We start from the raw sequence: 14,736 nt of genomic DNA, 5'->3' as shown, positions 1-14,736 counted from the left end.
TCTCCCAGCTCTGCACTGGCTGAGAGCCTCCAACTTTCCTGAGAGTGCATGTTTTGAGAAAACTCAGCAGCCAGCCTTGAACTCATGAACTCACCTGGCCATCAAGGTCATCCTTCAGAAAAGACATGTCCTCGCCTTCTTTTGCATCCCATCTGTCAAGAAAGAAAAAAAAAAATAATCAGAATTTAGGCCTTCAAGTTCTCATATGGCAAAGCCACTCTCCCTGCCTGACATCTGGGTAGGAATTTCTACCAGGGCCATGCATTCCTTGTCTGAGCCCCTTGACCAGGCAACGAGAGATAAAGGTGGCAGATGTAACTGGTCCAGTTCCTTTTGGCACCTGCAAAGCACTCAGCCCATCCAGAGACACTCATCTGAGACCACTAAATCTTAATGAACCAGTTGTTATAATTCTAAATGTAATGAAAACATAAAATCCAATTGCCAGAACAGACAGTTGTTGTTAGACTAATAAGATATACAGTTTGCTTATGCTGATGTCTGCCACAGTCTTGTCCTGCTTACCTAACAGTGCCCAAGCATCCCAGATCTCCACAATGGCAGACACAGAGGCAGACGGTGAAGGATAAAATTGCTTTGAAGTAGCTTGGGAGACTGGAGACATGGACATGTGCAAGCAGACTGCAAGAATGGCCATGAGGATCAGACTGAAGGTCCAGCTAGCTCAGCTCTCTTCCTCTCTCAGCATCACTAGCAGATGCTTAGGGTAGAGTTTGGAAAGAAGGCAAATGCATTTAACACCTCCCCGGTACCCTACCCAGCTTCCACAAATGTGCAGCTCTGGGATTTCCTGCGCCTGAGATGGTATCTCTGTGTTGAGTCATGCTTAGTAGACAGTCTCTTCCAAGGAACTATGCAAGTGCATTTTGACTCCATAATAAATTTGCAGCAGCTACAACATCCTATGCCAAAGAGGGCCACAGCTTAGCTAAAGGCTGCATAACGAACTGCTTTCTTTTGTTTGTTTGAATTTGCTAGCGTGAATATAAATCTGAATTTGCCCATGCAGTGCTACTGGGCAGGGAGGGGCCTTTGTAACCCTTACCTTCTTATATGTGTGCCTGGTGAGTTATATCACACACACAAACATTATACACATATATATAAAATATACATATATTTCTCTCTGCCCCATACTCTTAAAACACAACGTGTGCGAAAGTACGTGAGATTTCATTCTTCTCTAAACGCGCTCTGCTGGGCTTACTGGCCTCTTCATTTGGAAAATTTGGGCCAAGATACAAAAAATGAAAATGCACATTGAGGTGACTGCAGAGTCAGGCATTTCCAGAGGCAAATGCGTTACAGTGACCCCATGTGCCCTTGTGAAAATTGTGTGGGAATTACCATCGCAGGCTCCACCATACAATCACACTAAGCTGCTTCACATTGTCTTTTTATCTAGCAAAGTCCTTAGGGCAGAAGTGAATTGCATTTGCAAGCACCTCAAGGTGCTCTTGGAGTGTAGAGCTGGGTACGGTGTCCTTAAGCCAGAGGGCAAAGCAGCTTGGAGCAGCCCTATAGGGCTTAGAGACAGACCCAGCACCCAAAGCACAGCCAGTGAGGTCTTGTCCCGAATACAAGGTAGGTCCTCACACCAGCTGTGCCAGCTCAAACCACAAAAGGTCCCCTTTTCTTGGAAGCAGCCCCCATCTTGGGGTTGTATTTTCAGTGGTGCCCTGCAAGAGCTCTGAAAGTCGGACTGTATGGGTAGAGCTCATCATACATAGCCAACCATGTTAAATTTCAGCATGGGCTGCCCTCATGATCAATTCCCCTCTGCACTCAGCATTGATGCTGGTGGGACCGATGACTGCTTTCCCCAGATCGACATCTATAAACAGAGGAATGACTTGCTGGCTGCAGGTTTCTGCCTCTCCCTGCTCTGTCTACTCTACCACTGCATGGCTCCTGCAGAGCCAGCCCAGAACAGACCACCCCCACAGGTCTAAAGATAGCCAAAACTAGCTAGACAGCAATTCTGAAATATTCAGCATCTCCGCCTGACATGTTCCTCCTCCCCATCATTACTGCCAACACACCAGAGTGTGTTACTAATCACTAACATGCAATGAAAATACTCAGTGCATTCTCTAGCACGGCTAGTGCTATCCATGATAGATGCTCATATGGGAACTCGGCTCCAAATTCTTTATGATGTAAGGTGCTGCTGGAAGTCACCACCAGATGCTCCAAATGGGTCTTACCACTGTTGTTAGGTTGCTTAGACTTAAATGGGAGAGGAGTCTCTAAGTGATAAAGGGCAGATGCAAGTGAAGGTAAGGAATATTTAGCACCCCAAAGGCTCCCTGAGCTGAGGTTTGAAATGATAGGAAAAGCTTCAGGAATGGCTCTTCCCAAAGAGCAGCAGTGGAGCAAAGGATGCTCTTCCAGCTTCAGAGACAAGATTACATGACCAGAGAGTCACAGGATCCCTTCTAGATCAACAGAGGACATGGAAGATGCAATGAAGAGGAGATAGGAAAATAGAAGTCCATGAGGCGAGATGGATGGGCAGAAGGAGAGCTATTCTAAAGTGATTCTGGCAGGATGGAGCAGTTGGATGGTGCTGAGGGAGGTGTCCATGCTGCAGCAGACAAGTGTTTGGCTCCCTCATTTCCCCTGATTTCCCCAGGCCCACAGGTGAAGGCGAGGACTTTGTGGCATGACTCCATGTTCCAGCTACTCACATCAGTAGTGTTTAAGCTACTTCTTTGTAGTTTTAAATGAACCATGATTTTGCATCCTAGTAGCTGATAAATATGAAGTACACCAAACAAGAATGAAAAAAATAAATCGAGACACCTTCTAGCCCATTTCTAATGGAGGATGTTCAGGGAGCAGTACGATGTATTGTTTCACTGTGAGATAAAATGAGAAAAAAAAACCCAAAACAAACAATGTCTCTGTGCAGGCAATAGTATATAAGATTTTATAATTTCATCAGCAAGAGAATTAGGCATCTAAACAGGATTCTAGCACCAGCTATTTTGGGGCCTTAAAGCCTTTAAATGGATATGAATAATATCCTGATTGAACCCAGCAGCCCTAGAGGAGTTAGTGCCTTGGAGGCACTAAAAAGCCTCCAAGCCTCTGCACTGGTGGCACAAACATGTACTGGAAGACATACCTTCTCAGTTTGTTGTGAGAAAAGAAACAGGCTGTGGAAACCCATGACAAGCCAGGCATCGCCTCTGCGACACATCCTCCCTGCAATACATCCTCTGGGCCTCCCAACAGAAGGTGCTAAACCTCACTGTGTAATCTGGCTACCTGGCCTTCCCCTCTCCCCAGATACAGAATGCATCCCAGAAACAATTGTCACTTTGAACTGGTTGACATTGCTGGTTTGCTTTGACTCTGGTGTGCTTCAAGCAGGCATGTCCAAGGCACAAGGGATCTTAAGTCTGCTGGACCCACTGCATAAATCTCCTGCTAATGGGGGGAGGTGAGAAAAGCAAGGGAATAAGACTATATTATTACAGCAGGTAGACGTGCTGATACCCAGGTATAGCCCCACTCAGTTTGAAATGATGCTAGCTGTCCTACTCGCTGGCAGAAAGGAGGCTGCCTTCAGTGCCCTCTCCAAGCTCTGGAACAGAAAAGGCAAACAGAGACCACTGCAGGAAGAGACCACTGCAGGAAGAGACTCCGAGGGCCGCTAATGAGGGGCAGCTCAATGAGATGTTGTCAAACAGCGCTCCAAGCTGGCCAGTCAGAGGCTCTGAGGCAGACTGTGCAAAACATTAAATCCCAGCCCAAACATTATTTCTTTGAATTTCTGCCATAAGACAGCTAGCCAGGGCATTCCTTCTGGGCATGGCTCTGAGAGCTCAGCGTAGAAGGAAAAAGAAATGGCTCAAGACCCTGTTATGATTTCTGGAAACTAGTCAGCATCTGCCTGTCACAGGCACGTTTTGGGGCACAAGTCAACCTTTACAGAGGAGAAGAGATGGATATAGGGGAGTGGGCAGGCTCTCATCCCTTCCCCTGGGTCTGACCAGGGCAGAGATGGAGCCCAAGGCAGGACCTGAGCGCTGGCGTTTGACCCATGGGCTGTGGTGTGGAGGGAGCAGATCATAGTGTGATCCATCTGTCTGCTCTGCCTATAAAAGGGAAGCAACAAACTCTTTGTTCATTCCAAGAAGCCGCTCAAAATCAACATTGCTCTTTCATTTACAGTCTACTCCCAGCACACATTTAACCAGCCACGTGCATCTAAATTGTACAGCTAAAATGTCCACAGAGCAGAAAAGAATGACTGCATTAGCATTAAACTTCAAGATTAAACACTGGAAAGCATGAGGTTTATCATGTCATCAGGTCCTTCTAACATCATCGTTATTTTCTGAAGTCTTTCCTTATATTTTGCTGCTTGGGAGGAAAGACAGGGCTGGGCCACATCTGGATGAGCTAAGTTGCTGATCCCACGCCTTATACACCTGATCCTCCTCGAAGGGCCCTGAGACACACCCCAGCTCTCACGGTGAGACAAGGTGAGCATGGCCAACAGCTGAAGATGTGACCAGAATAAACCAGACGTACCACCACATGAAGCTCCCAGGGAAACCTCCTCTGCACCCTCCCACTTCCCCAGGCCCTGAAGTGCAGGGAAACAAAAGACTCCAGTAGGAAGGAGAGAGAAAGGAAGAAAATTATCTTTGCAGTGGGTATAACTCACGTTCCCAGCAAACACTGACAAAAACTATGAGTTTCTTTTTCTGTGCAATTTCTTTCAGCCCTTGGGAGCACTGAGCATCTCTCCCGCAATGAGACACAATCTGCTCTGCAGCAGTAAGGTGTCCTGTGAACCCTTCTCAAAGCAGAAGGGATGGCACTAGATGTGCATTTTAAAGGAACAGATGGATCAGAGTCCAAAGGAAAGGTGTCTCAGGAAACAGTGTTCTCTGATTACCTTGGGGGATACCTAGACAACTAATAATAACTGATCCAGTTAAGTTATGCAATGCTGCATCAGTAGCCTTCCCCTTGAATCCAGTTTAGCCCAAAACTGATGTGTGATTTTAGGAAAGCTGTGTTCCGTAAGAAGTGCTATCTTTTAGAAAGGATGATGACCTAAAGTCAGGTCATTTGTGGCTGTTAAAAATCTTACAACCAGGGTGGGGGTAGTAGTGTCTGCCCAACAGCTATCTGTGCTTTAACTTCTTATATATAGTATCAGGTGGATATATTTTTTCCTTCTGTTTCTCTTCTCCAGTGCAGCTGTTGAAGTAATTACTGTGCATAAATTTTCCTTCTATGTCTCTCTCTGTCCACCTCCCTGTCCCCACTTTTTAGCTCTTTCCTCACTGCCTTGTAGCCTGTCACTTTTAAAATTTTATTCTTGTCTCCCTCTGTCCGGCTCCTTGTCCCTGTTTTTTAATTCTTCCCTCTCTGCCCTGTAGCCCATCAATTTTAAATTTTATTTCTGCATCTCTCTCTGGCCAGCTCCTTGTCCCTCTTTGTACTATCACAAATAACCAAATTTCAGTGGCAAACCTCAGAAGCAGAACCACATGTACTCCTGAGGGTAGTTGTTGAGGTCTGGGAGTTTGGTTTGACCCTAATGGGTTGGCATCATCAGGCGGAGCAGAACTGTGTGTAATCACTGCAACTTTCATAGTTTTGAGCAGCAACGTTCAGCCTGCAGTCTGAAGCCTTCTAAGGTATTTACAGAAAGTAACAACATAAAGCAAATCTATTGGCATGCCCATCCTGCACATCTTCTGGGAACTGCTGTAATCCCCCGGTGCTGCAGTCAGCAGCTGGAGGAGAGCGAGCATGAGCACAGCTCATCAGCTTTTCTTTCCCAAATACATTTTCTTGGGGATGGAGCTGAAGAATGGAAAGGGGTGGAATGTAACTTCCAAACAAAGCTAACTTGATTATTTGCATGCTGTTGAACCTATTCTTCATCAATTTATCAGAATTAAATTTAATTTTTAAAAGTATGATTAACTGACAGGGCTTAGGAAGACAGAAGATAACCCTTCTTTATGCTGTAAGTAGATTCCCAATCCACAGCATAACTAGCTGAGAGTTAGGGCTGCTCAGGTGCCTTTCCTCAAAGCACAGCCACTGGAAGCAAAAGCAACATTAAAAAATCTCCAGGCTTAATACAGTGCCAGGCTCTGCATATTAGACCCACTACTGTCCTGACACAAGAGAATCCTGCACACACAGACCCTGCCTAACACTCTTCATCTCAGCCAAGTAACAAGCAAGCAGCAGCTGACCTCCAGCTAACTAATTTCTTCTGGGGAATGCTGCGAGTACCCCTATGAAGCACGTATCTGTTTATGCATCTGTTTAACTGCATGGTCATAACTGACCTGGATGGTTGAAGAATGCTAACATTATAAGTTACTGGAATGGTTTTGTGTTCTGGATAAATGAAGAGGCTTGGGGTATGTAATCAACTCTTCATCCTTTTCTTGCCCGCTAAAGGGCATGGCAGCGCTGTGAAGACGATGACTGTTATTAAACCGTCAGTGTGGCTCCAGGAAACTGGAGACTGCACTGAAATTTAATTATGGAGAACAGCAGGGGAGGGGGCCCCTGGGAGGACGTGGGCGAACCTGTAAAAGGCACTTCGTTTTGCTGACATTCTGAAATGACTTCTGTGCAAATTACTATACTGCCGTGTGCTGCCCACAGCTGGCAGAAGCAGGCCACTTCCTTCCTCACGTCTTTAAGAACAGTTGCTTAAGAAGAAAAGACATCTGTACCACAGTATCAATTCTAATTACTATTGGTTCAGTTCAACTATCTTTGGAGGCTGCTCCTCCATATCAGCAGTGCCTGGAAGTCAGAAAGATGTGTTCAAAAGCTTGCTGGGGCATGTGCCAGTGCTACCCAAGTCTAGTCACAGAGTGACGCTCACCCCCCTGGGCTGTTCTGCAGAGAGTTGATGCAGCGGGTCAGTACGGCGATGATGCACCCCACAAGTACCACAAACCCCACTCAGTGAAATCCTGCCAGACACGGTCCCAGCCAATGTGAACTCATCTGAAAAGACGCCATTGTGGAACAATACCTCTTTTTGTCTCTCCCTCTTCACAATCAGACAAGAAATGAGACCTGGACATGCATATCACAACCACTAGTTCGTGGCACTGCTGCCAGCCTCCTTACCTTCTGGCTCTGCCGGTCAGTCTGTCCTTTCCTTTGGCTCGGCTGCTCACAGCAGGTACTGCTTTCGGACCAGGATCGCTCACATTCACTCCATGCTGTCCTCCACCTAGAAGACAGGTTGGAAATGCCATGCAAGAGCAGGCAGAACAAGTTGATGGACCACTGAAGGGGCCAACATCCTTGTATCACTGGAAAGTACTGCTGGAGGGGGAAGCCTCTGAAGCTGTATGCATACTGTACATATATTTTCTAAAGTAATAAATACAAATTGAGAATTTAGGGGTGTTTCTTCTGCATTTTTTATTCCAAATTCCAATTATAACTTTAAATCTTATTCCTTGGATACAGTCTCCCTTGTGCTGTTCTTGAAAGACTTGTTCTTGTTCTCCCTTGCCACGCAGCACAGACCGTACCACACAGTTATGAGAGCAGCCACGTGGTACGTCCCCAAAAGGCACTCCAAATCTGCGAGAGTGCCTGGAGAGAACTCTCTCCATGAGGGCATATCAGAGGTGCTGATGTTTAGTGGGGTGACGCAACCGAGCCGTGTGGTTTACTCACCTCTCCCGTCGGGAGGAAAGGACCTGTGCTGGAATCTCCTTGCGTTTCTTCCCCCTGAAAGGACAAAGCAAAGCATGCACAAAAGTGAGTGAGGTTCTGTAATGAACACACAGCAGAAAGCCTGACGTTCAAATAGGGTGTCAGAAGGGAAAGCTTTGTTCTGCCAGTCCATCTCCTGAGAAACAGGAGTCATGATGGACTTACGCTAGTAAAGAAGCCAGCATGTGCCACAGGGATCAGAGATGATGTGCTCTGGAATAGGATTGCCTCTCAAACCAGTGTTTGGGAAAGGAGGCAGTGCTGAGCCTCCATCTTGTGTCATACAAGGTTACAGAAACCGTGCCACTGCTCTCCCTGGGAAGGTAAAAAGCACTAGCACCCAGATGCTCAGATCCCATCCCCTGAGCACTCTGCAAAGCAGAGCGGGCTGAGACCCCAAGAGGTCTCAGAGGCGTTTGCCCAGGAAAGCAGAGTTTCACAACTGACAGCCACGACAGCTGCTGTGGCACTGGGATTCGCACGATCAGCATTCACTAGCATCAGGACAGAGTCTAGGTGTCCCTTGCCAACCTTTCTTATTGCTGGGATTATCCAAGGCTGGCTCCCCATCCTTAACAAAGTCCTCTTCAAACCTGCAGGTTAAAAACAGGCATTGTCAGACCTGACCATTCTCCTCCGGTGTGCAAAAGCATGGGCAGGAGACCTCAAGACGATGCAGGCTCCAGCCTTTGGCCCTTCTGCACCTGCCCACTGGCAAATATGTGCAGGTTTATCAGCAGGAGCTGAAACTGCATGCACTAACCAGGAGAAATGAGGCTGTGAGGCAATTCTACCCCAAAGGAGAACCTCTAAACCTTTACATCAGTATTCATATATATATATATATATATAAGCACATATATTTAATTCTATGAACATCCATGAAGCCTATAGATGCCTGCAGTGTAACTGTACAAGGCTCAAATGCAGCTTCCCAAGCTTCTAAGTACAATCTGAAGTAGCTTCAGGACTTGTCTTCTCAGATCAGACCTGTCAATCAGACTCATTTGGTTGGTTTCTAATCCTGCTTGGTTTGTATTATGGCTTTTCTCTTAAAATTGAATATAAGGGAGAACAGTAGGGCTCAGAGCTGTCTTGCCAGCAACACTCAGCAGCCACTTAAGTCAATTCACCTCTAATTATTGGGGTCTCGGTGACGGAAAATCTATGTATTTGGTCCCATTCCTCAGCCAAAAGATTGTCCCATCTGTCTGCCCTGTACAAACTCTTTTATCAGCAAACCCATGTAATGTTCCCTAACTCCACACCCTATCAAAATGTTACCTTGCTGCAGGTGCTAAGTCATCCTCCAGAGCTTTCTAGCCAGTGTGACCCAGCTGGACAAGCACAGTTAGAGGGACAGTGTTCAAAGCAAGGAAGCGTCAGACCCCATTAAGAGTGCTCCCACATTGCTGTCCCCAGGATTTCCCCCATATCATATAGGCGGCTCTTTGAAGTGATCCCCTCACACTGCAGTGCCTGAATGGGCTGAGTTTGAGGTGTGGAGGGTTTAGGCACATTGGCCTGTCCTGTGATTGAAAAGGAGAAACAAGAAGGGCAGTGAAAAAACCAGTGGACTAGCAATGCGAGTTTGTCCATCCCTGTTTCTAGAAGAGCACCTGCACCCTCCTGCCATTGGATTTGTCCATGTGGAGATGGAGAGGACCCTCCAGATGCAGACTGAACAGTGATTCACGCTTCCCTCCCTCCCACAGTCCAAGCCCTGGTGGGACCAAAGGCAGGCAATCTTTGTCAGCACACAATGTCTCCTATCAGGGTAGGAGACCTCATGTCAGAAAGAAAATATGAGAATCACTCTGATATCTGGTCCCACTGATAGACATGTTCAGGAGGAGAAAGAGACAGAGATGTGGATTTGGTCAGAGAGAGGCACATGGCAGCATGGGATTTGATTAGCAATGTACATCTGCACAAGATCTTATCAGTGGCTTTAGATGGCCTGCTGCAGACAAACCACCCCAGGACTGTGGAGGACCTACATGTGCTCCGACTTCTCCACATCCCAAGCCCGTCGCCACTCGCCCTTCGCGTTCTTGTGACGTGCCAGTCGTTCCAGGTCAATCTGATCTCGCTCTCTCTTCCAGCGTATGTACTCCGAGCGTTCCCGTCCAGTCATGGGGAAACTCAGGTCTCCAGGGCTCTTCTGCACTGACTTCCCACCGTCCTAGTGGAGGGAAAAGAGCTTCTTGTTAATAAAAATGTCTGAAACGTCTGCATTCAGTGTACTTTGTACTGTCACCACCAGAAATGCTCAGTAATATTTGAAAAGAACTTGGAGCAAGGTCAGCTTCTCTCTCTAAAGTGAGGTGCAAATAGAAGGGCTCTGCTTTACCCATAGCCTAAATATACTGGTCCCAGGGTTGGTTGACTTTACAGAAAGGGACACTGAGGCAGGAAGAAGTTACATGGCTTGCTTAGCGTCACATTGTAAATCCATAGCCAAAGCAGAACAAGCAACCATTCCCTCCCAGGGATATTCAACAATGATAACAATAATTTGTGGCAATGTATTTCTGAAAAGTTGTTCCACTTCCTCCAGACTACATGAATAGTGTTACATTTCAAAGGATTAAAATTGCTTCCACCTAAACCCCTGGATTTTGCCATCTGTATACATTCCTCTTGCCTTAATGAGATGGGGCTTCACCGCTGTTTTCCTAACCTGAACTGCAATGTTTCTTTGGCTCCTGCAGCGATATCTAACCTCCTGATCTGTGAAGCAGCTGCCGTAAGATGTACTTTTTCATTCTAGATATTCAGTACCTGATTACAAACTTTTAAATCATGCCCCTATAATTCGGTGTGCAAATGGCCACAGAATTGATTCGCCCCATTTGTACTTGCAGTCACTTTAACTGCAGGCATAAATTAGACAGAGGCTTTCACCTGCTGTGTTCCTGCTCACCTGAAGGTTTTAAAACCAAACGTTCTCAATTTTTCCTGGAAGAGGCACTTTGCTAAGGTTTACTTATGGCCTATAGTTAGTTCCTGGAGTGCTTGCAGCATGTCCCAACAGAGTTTGAGAAGTTGAACTCTCATAGAAGATGCACCAAGCTAATGAATTCCCCCACCTGAGGACTTTGGGACACTTAAATCAAAGTTATGCTTATGAAATCCTTCACACTGACAGGGTCGAGAAAGGAAAAAGCCTTCTGTGACCACCAGGCATCCACAGGAGCCCACAGTCACAGGGCTGGGGCCAACCCTGTGCCCAGGGCATGTGGTACTGTGACTGCCAAGAGCAGCATTCTCAGAGCAAAGAGGCTCTTCATCTTCACTGCTTTCAGCGTCTTGGTTTATCCCTCCTCATGATAGAGTAGTTAAGGGCTGCCACTGTTCAGAAATGTAAAGCTTAATGAAAAGATAGAGCTGATGGAGCATGTGAAGAGGGAGAGGTGGGTAACCCAGCTGTCAGGTTAATGGACATGGTGGAAACAGGAGCCAACTGGCCATGGTGTGTTGTCAAGCAACACTGTGTAGTGAATAGCTTAGTGCAGAGCTCAGTCCTGGGGTGCTAATTACCAGTGGATAATTCATCACTTCATACACGTGCCCTTCCATGCCAGACACCCTCACCCCTTCCCCAAACGGGAATTAACTCCTCAGTGTTGCACTGCTGTTAAAAGCAGAGCAGCAGGGAAGGAGTAACTGAAAGCCCTGTTACCAAGGAGACCCACCTCTGTGGGCCAGAGATGGGGTGGCAGTAATTGCTCCTCCGCTGGTTAGCTGGCAGGAGCTGGGGGACCTGAGACGGCATTCCCAAGAAGGGAGAGATGAGGTCTGCAGAAAGGCAAGGCTCACTAGGGCAAAGCCAGGGCAAGCACTGGTCCCTGAGTTGAGGCACAGGCCTGGAGATGCTCCCCGTGGCTTCCAGCCCCGTGGCATGGTAAGGCACAGTGGGTCCTGCCACGATGGATCCTGATGCACCCATAGAGGAGAAGCATGCAAGAGCTGAGCAGCACACAGCTAGTGAGAGCAGGGTTCAGCCTCCAGAGCTGGAGGATAAGGGAAGTACCCTGCACCATTACCTTGACCCTTAGCAAAGGGGAAGCCAAAAGCGAGGGAAAGACAGGCTGGTGCCTGTGTTCTTTCGTGGGCAGATCCAGAGGTGGCTGTGAGGCCCGCAGAGCAGGGGAAGCTGGTCCCTGGCCAGGGGCTCACCTCAGTTGCAGCATAGCTGTGATTAGCTGGACCGCAAGGCTATCCTGCTCCCCTTTTCTGCTCTGGGGGGCTCAGCTGGAATTAATGTTTAAGAGCCCATCTGTGTCCTCCTAATGAATCACACTGAGGTGGGGCTATTCAATTTGTGCTCCATTAATTAAGAGCATCTGCAGGCTCGGGGGAGCCAGCATGTCCTCCAGGGTTTGCATTAAACAGTCAGTGGGAAGGCCTGTGCTTTAATTTACCTCCATCCTACTCAGCTTCTGCTGAAGTGAGGAGCTGTAGCTAATACGGCCTGAGCCTCTCAACCCACAAGCAACTGTTTTGGGGAGAGAAACCAGCTAGGGCTGTGCTGCCACATGGGCGAGCACATGTTACCCTTCGTAACATCCCTGCTGCTGTGCTAGGGACTTAAGCAGCCACGACAAGGTGTGAAGGGCAGGTCCCCTGTCACCTCTTTCCAGCACTGCTTTGCTTCAGTGTGTTAGCTGCTCAGCAAAGCTTTGGATGACAAGAGGGATGAACAGCGGGGACCACATCAGAGCACATTGCTGCCTCCTTTAGGACTGAGGCAACTCTTACTGGTGGGGAGGCACATCCTACTGGTTTCCTCTTCCAAGACAAGGGTCCCCCCAAAGGGACACAGGGCCCCACTTACCTTCCGGCCGTGCTCACTTTCTGGGCCTCTGTCACTGTCGGATCTCCTCTTCTCTGCTGTTCTCCTCTCCTCTGCCTGCAAGAGCACAGGCACAGGAATTATTTCAAGGATGAAGCAAGGACTCCTGGCAGGGGAGTCAGTGCCTGACCCTGTGCCCACCAGGACACGTAAGAACTGCCCAGAAAAGGTCAGCAAAAGAGGAAAGATTTTTTTCTGGGGCCCTGAATCAAACTGATGTGGAAAAAAAGAAGTCAGAAAGTAAGGGATGTATGAGAAAAGCAAGAAAAAGGGATGTGTTCCCACAGGTCCCTCCTCCTCCCAAGCTAGAGGCAGAGAGGTTTCCTGTATGGTCCCATTTCTTTCCAAGCAGACCAAGTTTCAGGTACCTTTCCAGATTTGGGCCAAAGACCCAGCTTACAATTCAACTGTATGAGAGCTGGGAGCCCATCTAAGATGCAGCTAAAAGCCAGCATGGTGAAGTTGGGAGTGATTTTTGTCCCTGTCAAACGTGGTGGCCTTCTACTGGGGTCCATCCCTGCTTCCACTGGGTTTAGCCATGCTGCCACCAGACTGGCAAGCTCTGCTCTAGTGTTGACATGCCCCTGCCTGGAAGGAGGTGAAAATTAGCCCCTCTGTCTTAATGAACTACAGACACTATACATGAGGCATGCCACGGGCCGGGCAGTTCTGTGCCCCTACGTGGGACTGATAATAGAGATACAGCCATGTCAGAGGCCAAGGTGGGGTCACAGTGGGTCTTAGCAAAATAGCCTGCAGAGCATAAGTATCTTTTAAGAAAGGCTTTCTGCCCTGGTTAGATAGTATTGTCGGGGTGCCACCGGGAGGGCTGCTCACCGCTGCACGTGCCAGGCAGATGAGGGCAGGGTACCAGCCTGCCCCCCACGCTGCTGAGCCCCTCAGGGCAAGGGGTTGGTGCTTGCTCGGGGCTCTGCCCTGGGGTGGCCACACGCCTCCGTGAGAGGCTCCCACTCCCACCCGGATGCTGCCACAGCACATGATTTGCAGCATGGCAGCTGCCAAGTGGCACAGCATTTATCATGCCTGCCTCCCCCGGTTTGGTAACCGTACATGGCAGCCCCGGGGCCGCCTCGCACAAATGCTGCCACGAACAGTGAGCAGAGAGGCCCCGGCGTGCTGCAGCCCAGCGGGCCCCCTCGTGCCCAGCGGAGCCAAGGCATCCCCAAATTCCCCTCCCTGCTGAACAGCTACGGGGCCAGGCAGTGTGTGGGGCTGAGATTATTGTGCTGCCATTTTGCATTGCCAAGCAAAACTGAAACACAAAGAGGAAAGTCACAGCACAAACTGCCAGGTCAGCCATTCGAGAAAGTGTCAGTGCCGTGAGGTCTAACCCAGGCTGGAAACAGGACTTTTATTCCAGTCATTTGCCAGCCCCAGGCTTAGCCCAGCATTATGGGGCTGGATGCGGGAAACTGGGTATACCAGTCTCAATACCTGCTGGCTCTGCCCAGCTTCCTAAGGCAACTCACCCCCGCTGCAGCCTGTTCCCACGTACCCAGTGGGATCGTGCCGGGAGCGAGCTGGGGGCAGTCTTTTTGCGGATTGTCCGCATGTGCTAAACCTGAGGCAGGTGGGAAGTGTGACCATATAGCCAGTGCTCATGGACATGGCACGACAGCTTCATGTGTCTGACTGGTGTGAAGCTGGTGTAGCTCCAGTACAGGTGGAAGGTTGTGTAAACAGATCCTTGGAAATAATGAGGAAGATGTTAGCTATATTGGATTTCTCAGCAAAGATTTGGGAAAAAATGCAGAGGGGTCTGTGCTCAGAGAAGCCACCCCTCACCATATCCTGGCCTGTTGCAAAACAGGCCAGGATATGGTGAAAGACAGTACTGGGTATTTATTTCAAAAGGTTGCTGCAAAAACTTATGTAACCAAAAATGCTCCCTCCAGGCTCAAAGTCAACTGCTTGTGCAGCCCCATTTGAAGAATCTAGTAGCAAGGGATCTAATGAGTCTCTGCAGCCCCAAACTGAGATTTTGCATTTATAGAGAGATTAAAACAGCAGAAACCTGGAAAGTTCGCTTATTTGAGGAGGCTGGCTGGGGAGCAAGGTGCAGGTGGATGTTTAGCCTTTAAAGCAGCTGTAAAAGAAACTCA

At 48.3% G+C, this 14,736-nt stretch overlaps 1 protein-coding gene across 2 annotated transcripts in view; it reads right to left on the bottom strand.

The window, feature by feature from the left end:
• The window catches only part of CCDC9B (coiled-coil domain containing 9B), a 58,861-nt gene that overhangs the window by 12,531 nt on the left and 31,594 nt on the right, over window positions 1–14,736 (bottom strand). For both annotated transcript variants that reach the window (XM_075501760.1, XM_075501761.1), the window contains exons 7-12: window positions 12,596–12,670; window positions 9,756–9,940; window positions 8,287–8,348; window positions 7,717–7,770; window positions 7,156–7,261; window positions 95–152 (exon numbers count right to left, since the gene is read on the bottom strand). In XM_075501760.1, the coding sequence (XP_075357875.1) occupies window positions 95–152; window positions 7,156–7,261; window positions 7,717–7,770; window positions 8,287–8,348; window positions 9,756–9,940; window positions 12,596–12,670 (540 nt within the window). The remainder of the gene's footprint in view (window positions 1–94; window positions 153–7,155; window positions 7,262–7,716; window positions 7,771–8,286; window positions 8,349–9,755; window positions 9,941–12,595; window positions 12,671–14,736) is intronic.

This window comes from Mycteria americana, chromosome 5 (assembly GCF_035582795.1).
Source record: "Mycteria americana isolate JAX WOST 10 ecotype Jacksonville Zoo and Gardens chromosome 5, USCA_MyAme_1.0, whole genome shotgun sequence".
NCBI classification, from domain to species: Eukaryota; Metazoa; Chordata; class Aves; order Ciconiiformes; family Ciconiidae; genus Mycteria; species Mycteria americana.
The sequence above is the reverse complement of the archived record's forward strand: the minus strand, read 5'-3'. Positions and strand labels throughout refer to the sequence as shown.